Genomic DNA, 16,607 nt, shown 5'->3' on the forward strand with positions numbered 1-16,607 from the left:
ATAAATGACTTGCCAAATAATATTTTTATATCCATCTATAGACACATATACTTTAGGTATATAGCTTATCTGAGGAGAGGGATTAGCTTATCTCGGTAGCTTTCAAACTGTTGTCCTGGAAAAACTTGAGGTCCCCTGGAAGCTTATCAAGGGTTCCTCAGTAAAAAAAGACCTAGTGTGGTAAGGAAGCTTCATAAAGTATTGCTGGCTCTCATTACCAATCATCATCTATAATGAAATCACTGCGGGGATATCTTGAATGGTTTCTAGGTTGTGCTCTCAGATCATGCTGTATAATGGTAAATCCCAAGCCATCTGGACAGTGGGCCAGGAGAACTGAACCTTCATCCTAAAGTACTCCCCAGAGCCTTCTGCAATCTATACAAGATTTCCTCAGCAGCAGATCCATCCTTTGGGTAGGGAAACTGCGATAGCCACCCTGGGCCCCACACTTTCATAACCAATACACGGCCATAGTGTGTGTGTGTGGGGGGGGGGTGCCTCACACTGGTTGAATTGTCCTGGGCCTGCACACTACCCACACCTTTCTAGGGATAGCTCTGCTTAGCAGACAAACCAATGTGTAAAACATTTCTTGAAGACAAAATGTTTGAAAATCATCTTTTTAAAAGACAGTATCTCTCAAACTATGACCTATGGAAGCTTGGGATTCGTCAGAGACTTATCAGGAGTTCCTTAAATAGTAATAAAGAGGAAACTTCTCTGGTGAAAAGAAAAAACTACCTTGCTCACCACTAACAATCTTCCCCAACTTAATAGCCACATGGAAGTCTGGGGTACGTCCTGGGGTGCTCTCAGTTTATACAAGGGGCCCTACAGGCCTGCTCAGCGTCTTGCATTAACCAAGCATCCATCCCAGAACCTAGGTGCTCAGCAGGGAACCTTCAGGAGACTAGCTGATGTGGAGAAAATGATTCCCTGGAGGCAGAAACTTGGAAAACCACTGGACTAGCTGCTTTTACCTGGATGCCAATTCATGACAAAGAATCTGTAACATTATTTCTGTCTAGCCTATTCTGTGTTCCAAATTACCTTTGGAACTTGGCTGCTGCCACAGCATATAACCACCAATCTCATTCTTAGCTCAGTATCTTAGTGACACCTAATGCCTGTTCCCCGAAATGACACTTTTCAGCAGCACAGTACATTTTTAAACATATATACATACAACTCCTTCTTTTAGATCAAGATTAGTATTAAATGTTTATTAATTTTTAAATCATTGTTTTGAGGAGATCTTCAGCCCACCTCTTTCTAAATGGCAGATATTATTGCAAATACAGCTTTAATAATATATTTAACTCCAGAAGTTATCAGCAAAGTATCAAGGTTTTCCAGTAATATATGAAACTGAAAATGTTGCAAGATATACTGTTCTGCCAGAATGGGTCCATCTGATCCTTCCAAATAAAGACCTAAAAATAATTTACTTATTTAAAGTATACTCCGCTTTTCTTCCATAAAGAAACCTAAGGTGATGCACATGCTGTCCCCAGGTGGTCTCTCATATGGGCATTAACAAGTCCCAGACCTGCTTAGCTTCAGCAAGGTTGCTGCACCACTGACCTGCAGACCATACATGAAACTTCTCAAGCAGAATGTTGATTATTCTCAAACAATTCTTAGAGGTGGACAAGCCAGGGCTCCACTCTGCAGAAGACATTCTGACTATTCCTCTGCATGGCGTGTCCCTGTATATGCTTAATAATATAGCATAACTTAACGCTCTCTACTAATTTACATTGAATAGAAGTGATCCTAACAGTGCTATACCTTTTTGAATCCCCCTGGATCCCTCTTTTAAAATTAGTATTACCTTGGACTCCATATGGCAGGACAGGAAGGTAGCTAATTAAGGATAAGTTGCTCTTCTACCCAAAACATACAGCATGACCTCTGAGCTGTTGGTATCGGCAGGGGATCGATTCTCGGACCCATCCCCCCATTTTATTACCATGGGTAATAAAATCCATGGGCAATAAAATCCATTATTTCAGCCCCTTCAAGACTTCCGGAGGAAAAATGAAAGGGAAGTTTTTTGCTCTTATAAATAAGGCATTCTGAAGCCCAGGGAAGCCCTCCAGGAAGTGACTTTTTTGTTGTGTTTTGTTTTTTGGTCAAAATGGCCATTCTGAAGCCTCCAGAGACCTCGGGCAGATGCGTGCAGCCTCTGTGCTCCAGTTGCCCCTGGGGGGCTCAGATCTGTGGATACGGAGGCCCCACCTGTATTCTCAAATGTATGTTGCCTGCACTTGGCAATTTGTTAATTTCTAATCTGTCAGTCTGCCCTTGAAGTTCATCTCTTGTTACCTCTATTTAACTTAGTGTTTGAAACATCTCCTGGGAAAAGTGATTCTAGATGCATCTGTCTAACACCTTTCATAATGCAAACATTCATTGAACTTCTCTGCAATACCCCAGCCCTCCTTCATTAAGCCTTTCATTCCCTTGTCATCTAGACGTCCAACTACCTCCTGCTTCCCATGTACTCAAGATACTCCTTAGAAATAGATCTAATTGCAAGAGAGGAGATTCCAGTTGGATATTAGGAAAAAATTCTTGATGGTCAAAGCAGTTTGGTAGTGGAACAGATTGTTCAGGGAGGAGATGGATTCCCCCTCACTGGAGATCTTCAAGCAGAGGCTCGACAGGTAACTGCTAGAGATGCTCTAAGAGGATTTTCTGCTACAGGCAAGGGGTGGACTAGATTATCTTGTGGGTTCCTGCCAACTCTATGATTCCTTTCTGTGTTACTAGTTTTAGTAATATGCTCCTCAATTATTATTATTATTATTAGTTCCTGTTCCTTTTTATTTTCCTCACTTGCACAACACTTCCACTTTTTTTTCTTCTTTTTTTAAGGAAGCCTTCTGGCCTTTTATAATTTCCTGGCTGCTGCCTGTTGACCACGCTGGCATCCTCTTGAACTCGTCTGCATCATTCCTAATCTGTGGCACACATTCGTTTTGAGCTTCTATTATCATAGTTTTCAAAAACCTCCAAGTATTCCAATTACCAGAAGTATTCCAAAGCGATTCAAAAACCTTCCAACTGTCCCTGTCAACTTCCTTTTAACTACAACACACACACAGTCTAGTCCAGTCATCTTTATTGGCCTGCGCACACGCACACCCTCTTTTGAAAACTTTTCAATACTGAAATTAAATGCAACTACATTAAACTTTTTGGGCAATTGCCTTTATTTTCCTTGAAGCTAGCGATGAAAATAGCCCTAACCTGCTGGAGGCAAGTTACCAGAGCAGGTGAAGGAGATATGAAAATAAGTATCCATGCACATAAATCCATTTGTAATATGTATGACATATGCTGTTGGGAACAAAATCACATTCAGCTGCATAATATGCCTTTAATAGTGGTAATAAAATTACAAATCCTGTACTTGACAAAGACTATACAGGGGGCCTCGGATCAGTGGAACCTGTATCTGCAGATTCACTTATCTACAGAACAGGTTCACAGCTCCCTCCCCATGTGTGCATCCACGTTTGACCCCTCCAGAGGTGAGCACATCCATCCGTGGACTCTGCCAGGCTCAGATTGAGCGTTATAGTAAAAGAAAAGGGGGGAAGCGACTTCTGGTATTTTCATAAAACCAGAAGTCGCTTTTTTTTTTTAACTGTAAAGCTCGGGAGGGGAGCATTCCCTAAATCTGCTGTTTCAGTTAACCATGGAGGGGTTCCACAACGGAACCCCCACAGATACTGGAGCACACCTGTAAGTATAAAGCACTTAAAGTCAAAATGATCATTGTCATTTTTGGACCCAACTTTCTCTTGTGACAGACTTGTTCATGGTCCTCAGAATAATGCTTTTCACACACTGTGTGCGCCACAAGAGGGGTGGAAATGTGCCTTGAATAATTAAGATACCATGTCTCTTGGATATAGGAGGCCATGTGCGTCATGAACCCAACCTTGAGCAGTAGCCAGGACTGCCACACAGCAGGAGGAGCCAGCCAATTCTAGAGGGTGGGTAATACAAGCAGCAGTAGTGCTGGACCCAGGCTGCCCCCAAACCATGCCAGGATCAGCTGTCAGTTGGTAGCCTCTGAAGCTAAAATTCCCCTGAACTGGAATCTCTAGTGGCATCTGTTGAGCCAGACTCTCCTAAGCAAACAACTCCATTCCCGGGGCCATGTGCTCTCCAAGCATTGCAATGCACTGGGTGGGGACCAACAGAAAGTTGACGAGTGCCAGGCTCAAGTCCACAGGGTTCTCTCTTTAAAAGTTCCCCATTCTTCAAAAAGAAGGTGGAGTTTAGGAGGTATAGCCTAGCCCAGGCAGGATTATAGGACCCCAGACCTTCCAAGACCAAGAACTCCAGACCTTCCAAGTTGGCAACTGGCTCCATCTGACATCCTGCAACTCCAAGCCAGCCTGCTACCCTGAGTAAAACTGACGCCATAACTCAGGCACCTCCTGATGCTCAGTATGCACAGGACAGTACCGCACTGGGCAGTAACACTGTCTTAAAGGAAGGGGGATAAGATAATTCAAGTTCCTGTCGCAACCCGCATTACAGCTAGCAAGCATGGAGGAATTCCAGAAGCATTCCTATTGACCTTCCTGCTGAAGCAGTGCCTTCCCTGACTGAATGGGCAAAGTTATCTTATTAAAAGTGGGAAACACTGTTCTTAAAAGCAGTTTAAGAAGTTTTTAAAAGCAGTTTAAGGAGGAGAACAGGGTAGAAGTTTAGCTTCCAACATGACATTTTACCAAATCCTGCCACTTCTTCCTTATTTATTTATTAACTTCTACCCCATTTTATCTCCCCAAAAGGCATCCAAAGCAGCCTACAACATAAAAACATAATAAAAATCTTAACTTCAAAAATCTACTTAAAACAAGGCAGCATAAAATATCACATTAAAAGGCAAAGACAATTATACTTCGTTACGCTTGTAACTTTTCAGCTATGAGTTGCTCCTAAACCAGCTACCAAAGTAAAGTTATCAAAAAGACAATGTAATAGAGCTCTGTGAAATAGAGCTTTCTGAAAACCATATTGCCTTGAAGCAGGCAGGACCGGAAGAGGGGGCAGGCAGAAGCAAGGAAGATACTCCTACTGAAGGGGAGGAAATACGAATCAATTTGCAGAGTCCCACCTCATCAGTAACTGAGAAGAGTAACCGACTGCGAGAAAACCTCCACTACTGAAAGAAAACTAAGGTACCCTGAAAAGTGCACACAGCCTCAGATCAATAATTAAGGACTTACAGGTATACTCCATATCTGTATCCCATCACTGTAGCCAATCATTAGCAGTAAAGGTGGCTCATTGCCAGTGCTGTGCAACTCATGCAGCTCCATGTTTCTTGATGTATCTAAAAGATTAAGAAGAAAATCCAGTCACAATAATGAAGTACCAAATGAGGAAGACTCTTGCAACACAGATTCATCAAGAATATATTTATCCACTGAGAAAAAAACTTCAGCAATCCTGTCACTCTTTAACCTATTCCATTTTGAAGGCTGGCCTTGGCGGGGGTCTGGGAGGCCCACAGACCCTCTGTGGGCCTCCCTGATGCTAGAAATTGCTCCATTTGGGGACTGGAGCGCACTTCCGGCTTTCATGCGTGGCTCATGTGGTTGCCAGAGCTTAGCAGTTTGACTCTGTCAGTTTGCTGCTCTGGCAGCTGCACTGGCTGCCAGTTCAGCTTTGGGCTCAGTTCAAGATGCTAATTTCAACCTTTAGAGCCCTTTGTGGCTTGGGACCAGTGTATTTGAAAGACAGCCTTCCTCTGTCCTTCTGCCCTCCGAGAGGACTCTTTCGGAAGTTCCACCATTGAGAAAAATGTGGTGGGTGGCAACTAAAAAAAAAGGGTCATTTTGGTGGTGGCACCTGTTCTGTGGAATTGAGAAGTGCTCTTTCTTTGGAAACCTTCCAGCAGCGCCTGAAGACATTCCTCTTTAAAATAGCCTTCTGAGCTCAGCATCTTTAGGCATATGTCTGCTGGTTGCTTCATTGTTTTCTCATTGACCACTGCATATTTTAAAACCAATGGGTATTTATTTTCACTGCTGTTTGCTGCTGGTTGGCTTTTAACATTATATGCTATATGTATTTTATATTCCATATTTTAAAAGTGTTTTATAGTTTATACAAGGGTGCGCCATTTAACAACAGGTTTGTTGATTCCCGTTATGTGGTTAGGTCATTAAGTGAACATTCAGTCCAATCTGTTGCCTTGGTTGCGTAAACAGACACTCCCTGCCAGACACTAGCTGGCTGCCCAGGCTACTGGAGACTGACTGCCTCTTCTTTGCATTAAGAGTCTCTCTGTTTTGTGCACAGACACTCTGCTGCAGGCTATGGAAGATGCAATTGCCTCATTAAGATTATCTTTATTGTGCTTTGACCACCGTCATATATGCGGTCCGTCGTTAAGTGGCACCCACCTGTACATGTATTTTAATGTTTTTTGTAAGTTGCCTTGGGTGCCCTTTGAGGAGAGTAGGCAGGATATAAATTGAATAAATAAAATAATTTAATGATTATTTCAAACTGTATTGTGGAAATAAATGTAGAGGAAAGGAGTTCCTTGATAATCTACTTATTAGTAGATGCAAAAATTAAGTGAGCCCAAAAATGGAAGATGGCTCTTTCATTCTCTAACAAAGGAGGAGTCACTTTTGATAGCTCACCAACAGGCTTAGTGATTTTACCAAAAACAGAAACACGACATTTTTTCAGGAAATTGAAACTTTTTATCTTATATCAAAATATTATTTATAGAAATCAGTAGTTTGATTTTTTTTTTGTAATATTATAATTAAATTTTAAAAATATCCAGGGCTGCTGTTATCTATAAGTGTTCATAATTTGGAGCAAAACAAAAAATTTAAAAATTCTGAAAATCATGAAAGGGGTTTAGCCCAATTTCCTGCCCCCACTTTTTAAAGACCTTCTGGCATTACTGAATCTTTCCCTCAAAAAAAAGGTCTTTCCCTCAATACTCAGGTAGCAGTAACAAGCTCCTATATATTTTGCCTGCTGAAACCTTACTGGAGAAGATGGACCTGGCATCAGTTTATCCATGCTCTAATTACTTCTAGCCTGGATTACTGCCATGCTCTGTACAGGGGACTGCTTTGAAAACCGGTTCAGAAACTTCAATTGGTCTAAAATGCAGTTCCCTGGAGCTCAAAGATCAAAGCATACAATTTCAATCTTAATTCATTTTCAGTGGCTACTTGTTCATTATTGCCAAGCACAATTTTAAAGGGTAGATATGAGTCTTTAAAATTCTAAATAGCTTGGAAAATTGGTTACCTTGGGAGCTGTTTGTTCCCACAAGCCTACCTGCCACATGAGTCAGGAACAAGAGGATCTCTTCTGTATTCCACCATTGTGGAATATAAACAGGTAGGTACAAGAGACAGGGCCTTTTCAGTGGTAGGGCCAAGATTATGAATATCTTCTCTGAGACCCTTGCCAAGCTTCTGTTCCAAGTAGTTTTAGGTGCCTTCCAAAAGCTTTTTGTTTCAACAATCTTTTGATTTATAATTCAGAGCAGCTATCTAAAGGAAAGGATCAGCTGCTCAAAGTGGTTACTGAAATGTTTGTCTTTTTGTTTGTTTTGTTTTTAAAACATTGCTGTGTTAGTATTTGGGATAGGTTTTTAAATTGTTGTGTATTCTTATTTATTTGTATACAACTTTGAACACGCAAAGAGAAAAAATGGGTTAAAAGTTAATATACCACCACCACTGGATGAAGCAAAGAGAATAAACACACCAGGATGAGAAAAGTCTTACCATTCAAGTCTGCATTTTCAAATCTGACCCATACAATTTTCTCTTTTTCTTCTGTTGGAGTTGTTCCACTATAGGCCTATAAAGAAGAGGTAAAAGGGGGTCAAACCGCTATTACTGTCTATAAAATATAATCAGTACAGAAAAAGTTAATGACTGGAAACTTGATACAACAATATCCAACTAAATGGTTCACAACAGTCCAACAAAATTACAACTTTGCAAGATAATGCAACCATAACACATAATTAAGAACAGACAGTTACCTGACTGACAGCCCAATGCTATCCAACTTTTCAGCTGTGATGCAACTGCAATTCAGCCCTGAGTTAAGGGAACAAACATTCTTGTACAGTGAACAGGCCTCTGTGACTGCCACCTCTCCACTGCAGCATGCAGCACACACCATGTTGGCACGGCTGCATCAGTGCTGGAAAGTTGGATAGGATTGGGCCCTGAGCTGTCATTTTATAAGAACAGCTTTTTGACCATTTTACTTTTAATTACATTGGCTTTACATTACCACACCCCTCTTAAAGGACGCATTTTGTTGAAAAAGGATATGCAAATATTCTTAATGGAAAAAGAGTAGCAGGATACACATTTTAAAAACAAACCTCACTGCATTGTCAAACATCTGCCTAGCTAGCCAAGACTTCAGTTGAACCCCTGCTAATAGGGCAAAAAGGCATCTTTTAAAGTGGTGCCACTCATGTATTATATTAGTGGCAGAGGTTATCGTTATGCTTAATGTTAGGCTGTAAGCCTCTTGGGGATAGGGAACCATCTTCTTAATCCTCAGCTACATAAATCACTCTGGGGAAAAATTTTAGGGGTATTAAATTTGGGTTTACCTGTGGTACAACATCTTGCAAGAACATAACAACACTTTCCATATATGACTGTTCCCTGCAGTAGAAAAGAAGGGGGGGAGTCCATTAATACTTTCATTAAGTTTACATTATAATCAAACTGTTATTGCAGAGCATCAAGAAAGGGAGAGAAGCTTTCAAAGGAGAAGTCAAGGTTCCTAGCCTTAAAAGTCATATATCGAAACACTTCTCTTAGCAAAGCACTAAACACACCCACTCCATGGCAAACAGCAGCTTCCACACAACATTGCAATGCACACAGCAAAATCAGTCTACACATGGAAATGTTCGTATCACACGCTTCATTATTTTATTCCTTTATTAGATCTGCATTCCTCTTTTTGTTTGGAGACCCCAGAGCCGCTCACAACATTCAAAAATACAGCAGTTCCATCAGAAATGTTGCAATCCAGACACACAAACCATACCACTTTAGCCACTTATTGAATCTCCAAGAAAACCTTCCAATTGAAAATGACATGACTTCCAGAGGGGTGGCCATGTTAGTCTGCGGCAGACAAAAAACTAAGTGTCCCAAAGTATCCTAAAGACTAGCAAATTTGCTTCAGCAAAAGTTTTTATAGACTACAGTCCTCCACACACAGAGCATGTGATGAAGTGGACTCTAGTCCAGAAAAGTTTATAATAAAGCAAATTTGCGAGTCTTCAAGGTGCTACAAGACATTTTAGTATCAAAATACAAACATCTGGCAACATGTGTGAACTCACGCACATAGACAAAGCAACAGATCTGTCTTTTTGTTTTGAATTCTTTTTCCTTCATTGCAACATTGCCCCCAACACCACTACGTCCATAAAATATGGTAGGAGTGGATGGCAAACTATTCACTCACATGAGAAAAATGAAAAGTGCAACCGATACTATTAATGCAAGAAACTAACCTGCCGCAGATGGCCCCAATGTGTGGGCAAGAGGGAGGTCTGGCTCTCTCCCAGCTGTGTCCCAGGTTGCAGCCTGTTTTTGGTCCCAAAAAATTAACAGCCCCCTTGAGAACTGCACCAGCCTCTTAATACACAGTTCTATCACTTCATCTCCACATCTTGCCCTGGGCTCTTTTTCATGGTATGAAGCTAGAGTGTGATAGATAGCTTGACCTTCTGAGAGCATGACAGAATATTGAGAACCACATCACTCTGTAGTAAGGCACATATTTCTGTATGAAGTCCTAGCTTCAATCCCTGCATCTCCATGTAGGATCAGGAAAGACTCCTGGAGAGCTGTTGCCAATCAAAGCAGACAATGCTGGCCTAGACGGACCCAAAGTCTGACTCAATAGAAGGGAATCTCCCACACTCAACTGAATGTTGTATAACATAGTTAGGATAAGCGTTTTTGAATTAGTTTCTTTCACAGGAGTAGAAAGATTTATAGCTACAACAGAGATTTATGTTTTCATAAATAGCCAATACATGTTTCAGAGCACAAAAGACAAGAAAATGAGCATTTGTTTTACCACAAAAACATGAGACATGCTCCAAAACAAATTCAGAATATACAATCTAGAACTGAAACGGTTACATGAATTGGGACCAAAGTACTGACTATGTCAATAATAGGCCAAGACTCAGACCTGGGTGGTGTACTGTGACAATTACAACATCCTGCAGCAAAGCAATAGCCACAGCTATTTCACCACTTGTATCACAAGTTTATTTATTTATTTGTATTTATTTATTTGATTTGTAATCCGCCTTTCTCCCCGGAAGGCACCCAAGGAGGCTAACGACATTTAAAAGCCATAAAATACATTAAAACAGCAATAAAATAGATGAAAAACAACCAGCAGCAATAAAATCAGCAGTAAAAACCATTAAAAGCAGCCATCAGAAATAAAGTATCTCAGTGAACATCTTCCCAATTTTGGATACCCACAGTAGCCAATCCAGGATCTGCCCAGCCTGAGACGGTGTGCCAGATGCACCCACCCTGCTCAATGGAATGCCAGCTTCTCTCCCTGCCAGTCCCTGGCTTAAAAGAGGTAGAGGGGGGGAAAGCAGAAGAGGAACAGACGCTCGATCCCACCACTCTCTTTTCCTCCAAACTTCTTTCATTCTGCTCCCCTCTTCCTTTGTGAATCCAGGAAGTAAGAGGCCAGTCAGCTTCATAAAAAAGCTGGCCTGGATACTAAGAACACCATCAGGACCCTGCCCTTCCCACAGATGAAAAGATTTCTCCCTAACACCATGGTCCCTGACCTTACACTGCACCTTCACATAAGGTCAGGAACAATCTCCAAGTTCAAATAGAAGATCATTCCTTTAGTTTAATTGAAAAACATTCCAATTAAGGGCTGGTTTACAATAAGCTAATATTTCGGCCATATAAAAACATACTTTTATGCTTTTTTCACTCAATCTTTTTATTTCTGAGGCCTTGTGCACTGTGTTAATGCAGACTCCACTCAATTACATAAATACACACACTAATTCTTACACAGTCAGACCTTCTAGGAAAGATTTTTTTTGCTATGTGCGCAACAGCCCTCAGCTCACACTTTCATAGAAGTTTCAAAAGCACATTGTGCCTACTTCTGAACTTTGTAGCTCACTCACAGTGATGCTGGGACTGAGCCGGTCTCTGTTCTGGGCAACCTACTCCACAGAAGTCAACCCATCTGGTGCTACCACACAAAGGGGCCATATAGAAGGAAAGGCTGAGCAGAGGAGAACAGACAGATCACCAGCCTGTTTTATTTCAAAAGCAGAACAAGGGATACATTTACCCCAAATGGATGATGTGCTTGCAGCAGGCTAAGTTTAATCAGCTCTTTTAAATATAGTATGTGGACACAAATGCAACATTGCACTGCCTAGAAAATATCAATAAAGTAGGAAAGCATTAAGGGATGGGCACAGAGGAAGTGAGCTCAACTATAGTCCTCCACTTGACATTCTGGGTAGTCTACACAGGATTCTACCTAAAAAGTAGCCCTCTGAACACTTACGTGACAGCCTGTGGACGAACCACTACTCCACCAGTACATCGGCTTGGGCGGCGGGGTGATTCAGCAGCCATCACTGATCAGAAGATACCTGTGAGCAGAAGATTTTTTTTTTTAGTTCTTTCTATAGAATGTCTCCTGGCTAATATATCAAGTGTGATTACATACGCACTGTGATGGAACCCTTCAGCCACACTACAAACCAGGAGCAGCCATTGCCACCCTGCTGCCTGAATCTCATCCACCATTTTGCCATCTCTGCATGCTCTTGCACCCATCCACTACCCCAATGAATGAGGAAGGAGAGCAAGCAAGCACCCCCATGCATAGGAAAAGGAGAGAAGTGCCCTGTCACTGTTCCCTTCCTTACACTTACTTGAAGTTCAGCGTGCAGTCTCCCTCTTTTGCACTGTTTTTGTTTCAAGTGAATGGAAGCAGAGAGGAAGGGTGAGACTGCATGCCAAACTTCAGGTAAGTAAGGTGAAGGGAATGGGGGGGCAGGTTCCCGGTTGCCTGTCCTTGCCCAACTGGTACTGCATAAACACTGGGTGGTGGGGAGAAGTGATCTGGAGCTAAAGCAGTTTTTTCTTCTTCTTTGCCTGTCTTCCTGTCTTCTTTGCCTGTCTTTGCCAGCAGTGCTGTTGGGAGAAGTGGGGTGGGGGCTGCTGCTGTGCTGCCACAATCCCAACCAGTGATGTAGCTGGCTCCTCTAGCACCTGGGGGCCATGACATGCCAGAGGCCACACATTTCCAAGTTCCATTAGAAGGTAATTCCTTTAGTCTAATTGTAAAACATCTAATTAAGGGTTTAATATGAGCTTATATTTTGCAACTGCTGAGGAATGGAAATGTTGCCAAATGCAAAGTAAGATAGCTTTTTAAAAAAAAATGCTGGTTCACATGCCCAAGATCCTTCACTCAAACCTCAAAGCCTGAAAAACCTTTGCTGAGAAGAGGGACCTGTTCTGTTCCCAAGGGCTACAAATGGGTCATTGCTGTCTCAACGTCTGCAGTTAGTATAGTCATTCAACAAAACTAAATGTCAAACTTCCCCCCACTGCACCAGTTTATACTGAGAACAGCAAGACTGAATTCTTCCTTAAGAAGAGTAAAAAAAGCTGCCCTGTCTGTAGAAAGCTAGCATGTCAGGAAGAAGCATTCTCCATAGTCTTCCTCCTAAATTTCTGCAAACATAGAGGCTTTCCTCCTCATACAGCAACATTCAAATGTGCACAGGCAACACAGTAAAGTTCAGGAGTTTCACCAACTGATTTTGAAAGTAAAAACCACAACGACCAGAGGACTGGACTTTCAAAGATTAAAAGGTATGGACCAGGATTCCTAAATATCAATTATCTTCCCTAAAAGCACTGTCAAGGAAGTTAGAGACTGCTAACCTCATCCAAAGGAGTTTCCCTATCACAGCTATACAGCACTATCTATACAATAGATAGCTCTAGACACTCACTCTGCTCACCTGCTTTGAAGCAGGGATGCTTCCTAGGAGAAATACAGGGGCCAGGCCCTGTTTATCAATATTGTTTTTGTCCTCACTGAAGTATTTTAGCCATTTCAGACAAACCTAGCAGGGTGATCAAAACAATCCTCCCCCTCTCCACAATATATGCCACACACTGACCAGCAGGGGGCCACAGTACATTCTCCTGACTCAAAAACCTGAGGCTGGCAGAACTGAGTTGCCCTGACCTCAAACATGTACACATATACAAAATACACACACTCAGGGGAAGCTGCCACCTCCTGCTACAGCATAAAGTAGTTGGTGTATTACACTTCAACCCACTTCTTTCCCATGAGGTGTGCTGAATGTTTGAATGATCAAAGAATAGCAAGGGAAAAAGCAGTGAGTAGTCAAAGGTTTGTTCTGCATGCCTGGAAAAGCTGTCAATTTCTAGCTCCCATTGTAATTAACACTCTGCCCTCATTCACCACCCCACACATCTCCAGTTTTCCCACTCCCCAATATTTCCACGGATTCTCAGTAGTTCTTACCCTACATATCCCTCAAGTGTGCACATGCAAATGTGCCTGCGTGTAAGCTTGGACTGTGCCCTTCACCCCTCACAGTGAACTCAGAATCACCAACTTCCTGTGAGGAAGAAGAGGCAACAAAAAGCCCACAAGATTTATTCTGCTTCCCCTTGTCTGTAAAACTGTCTCAGTTTACATAAGCAGCTTTGGGAGCCTTATTAGCCGACGGAGGACAAATGCTTTAAAAATTTTTTAAAAGTTTAAGCCAAACACTGACCAAACCCAGAAGCTAAGCAAGGTTTGGTCAGTGCCCCAAAGGGGGAATACCACAGACACCTATGTGTTTCACTCCAAGTACCAATGCGTAATAAAGGTGGCGTATAAATACCATAAATGAATTTTGTGTGTATGTATTTAGTTATATATTATATAAGAGAGAGCAAGAGAGAGACTGCTTCTTTGGGTCTAGCACCTCTATCACCACTAGCCAGCCCGAGTCCACCTACAGACCCTTTCTGCTCCGTCCTTATGGAGCATAGATCCTAGAAGCCAGGACTCTGTGGTCAATGGCCTGGGGGCAGAAGAACCTTCCATAAGCACCTCCTATATATGGTGCACCTGTTGGTCATTCGTGCGTTTAAAGCAGTGGTTCCCAACCTTTAGGAGCCCATGGAATACTGTGGCAAAAATTGGAATCGTCGTGAACCACATGCAATGTGTTCTCCACCCTCTCTAGTGGTCTGGAGGGAAGAATCTCCCAAGTTATTCTCCCCCATGGATCACCAGAAAAGGTGGAGAACAGACCGTCCACAGCCATAGCCTTCACTGCCTCCACTCGCTCCAGTGGTCTGGGGGAAGCATCTCCCAAGCAAGCATTCCCTCACGGACTACCAGAGAGGGTGGAGAATGGACCACCCGCAGCAGGCATTAAACATGGTCCATGACAATTCCAATCTTCAGTGCTGGTTGTGGACAGTCTGCTCTCTGCCCTCTCTGGTGGACTGTGATGGAGCACTTGCTCAGCCAGACATTGGAAGTGATCAGAGGTGATTTTTTTCCCCGGAGACATCGCAGACCACTTCTTGCGGACCACAGGTTGGGAAACAGCTGTGTCAAGCAACTTGGGAGCTGAAAAGTGGGCTGAAAAGCAAAGTATGGATTTTAAAAAAAGAAAATGCCCCCCCCCACACACACACATCTACAAACACTTCCTTGTTTCCCAATATGGTGCCAGCAAGGTTTCCCCTGGTTTCCCCAAGGTTTGCCATCAACTCCCAGGTTTCCCCTGACTGCCCCCAGACTCCTACATACAGGATATAAAAAGAACCCTGCTGAATCAGATCAAAGGTCCATCTAGTCCAGCTTCCTGTATCTCACAGTGGCCCCCAGATGCCTCAGGGAGCACACAAGACCTCAAGAGACCTACATCCTGGTGCCCTCTCTTACAACTGGCATTCAGAAACAGCCTACTTCTAAAATCAGGAGGCTGCACATCCCCATCCTGGTTTGTAACCTGTGATGGACTGTACCTCCAGAAATTTGTCCAATCCCCTTTTAAAGGCCAGATCCAGATCCAGGAGTTCCACAGCCTAATTCCACATAGGGTAAAGAAATATTTTCTTTTGTCTGTCCTAACTGTTCCGGACACTCAATTTTAGTGGCTGTCCCCTGGTTCCAGTGTTGTGTGAAAGGGAAAGAGGATCCCTCCACCTGCTCTCTTCATCCCAAGGCATGTGGGCCAGATGCCATCACCACATCCTCTGGCAAGGAGTTCCACACACGAATCACACGCTGGGTACAGAAATGCTTCTTTTTTACTGTCCGAGCTCTCCCAACACTCAATTTGAGTGGACGTCCCCTGGTTCTGGTGTTGTGTGAGAGGGAAAAGAACCTATCCACCCACTGTATCCATCACCACACCCTGTGGCAAGGAGTTCCACAGACTAATTCCATGCTGGGTAAAGAAATATTTTCTCTTCTCTGCCCTAGCTCTCCCAACACTCCATTTTAGTGGAGGTCCCTGGTTCTGGTGTTGTGTGAGAGGGAAAAGGGCACCCCGTCTCACCATATCATGTGGCAAGGAGTTCCGCAGGCACTCAGATCCAGTGGCTGTCCCTGGTTCTGGCTCCCACCTCCAGCCCTTCCCCTCCCCCACCTCCAGCAGTCCCACCTCTGCTCTCCCCCCGCTGGCTTCCTGCTCCAGCCCTCCCCAGCCCCCTCAGGCTGCCACCCCCTCGGCTGTCCCTGTCCCTGCTCTCCCCTCCCCCAGTGCACCTCCCCTCAGCCACTGCCCCTCGCAGCCTCGCCCCTCCCCCCACTGCAGCCGGCCCCGCCCACCGCTCGCCCCTACCTGCGGGCGTCGAGGCGCCTCACTCTCCCCTCACTGACAGTGTTTGGGACCCTCACACCGGCCAGCACATCGACAGCCAATGGCGTGGCGGAGGGGGCGGGACGTGTCGGGCCGCTTCTCCAATCCCAGCAGGGCGGTGGGCGGGGCCGTGGGTGACAGTGCGGGGCGGTTGAGGCCGCGCCTGCAGCCGCCGCACGGCTCTTTCCTGTCTCCTGGAAGCTCGGCTGAGAGGCAGCGGGGCTGGCCGGGCTTGGCCACGCCCACCTCAGTGTTTGTTGACATCCGGGGTTCGCAGAAGAACAGCTGCTGTCGGGTCACGAGCCGGCCGACGCGAACCCACCGCTAGCCAATCCCCCGAGCTCGGCAGTCTCAAGCCACGCCCACTGCCGCCCGAGGAGGAGGTTATTTACCTCTTTCCATCGGGCAAGGGAGGGACGCAGTCAAGGAGCCGGGCGTTGATGACGTCAGCGCGCGGATGATGGAACACGGCGGGAGGCCGGAAGCCACGAAACCATAGAGATGGGAGACCAGAGTGGAGGCTCAGCTCTGCCCTGCTAGTTCCGCTCTCTACATATCAGCTGCCCTTAACCATTCGAAGTGGAATTTCACCATAGAGGTTACAGTGCAGACTGTC

The 16,607-nt window shown here is 44.0% G+C and overlaps 1 protein-coding gene across 4 annotated transcripts in view; it reads right to left on the bottom strand.

Moving 5' to 3' along the window:
• BCAS3 (BCAS3 microtubule associated cell migration factor) overlaps positions 1 to 16,047 on the bottom strand; it is a 544,854-nt gene extending 528,807 nt beyond the window's left edge. For all 4 annotated transcript variants that reach the window (XM_066634858.1, XM_066634857.1, XM_066634860.1 and 1 more), the window contains exons 1-5: positions 15,974 to 16,047; positions 11,635 to 11,722; positions 8,651 to 8,705; positions 7,800 to 7,875; positions 5,259 to 5,365 (exon numbers count right to left, since the gene is read on the bottom strand). In XM_066634858.1, coding sequence (XP_066490955.1) covers positions 5,259 to 5,365; positions 7,800 to 7,875; positions 8,651 to 8,705; positions 11,635 to 11,705 — 309 coding nt within the window. In that variant the 5' untranslated portion in view covers positions 11,706 to 11,722; positions 15,974 to 16,047. The remainder of the gene's footprint in view (positions 1 to 5,258; positions 5,366 to 7,799; positions 7,876 to 8,650; positions 8,706 to 11,634; positions 11,723 to 15,973) is intronic.
• Between the last annotated feature and the right edge of the window lie 560 nt (positions 16,048 to 16,607).

The sequence above is a fragment of the Tiliqua scincoides genome, chromosome 8, assembly GCF_035046505.1.
Source record: "Tiliqua scincoides isolate rTilSci1 chromosome 8, rTilSci1.hap2, whole genome shotgun sequence".
NCBI classification, from domain to species: domain Eukaryota; kingdom Metazoa; phylum Chordata; class Lepidosauria; order Squamata; family Scincidae; genus Tiliqua; species Tiliqua scincoides.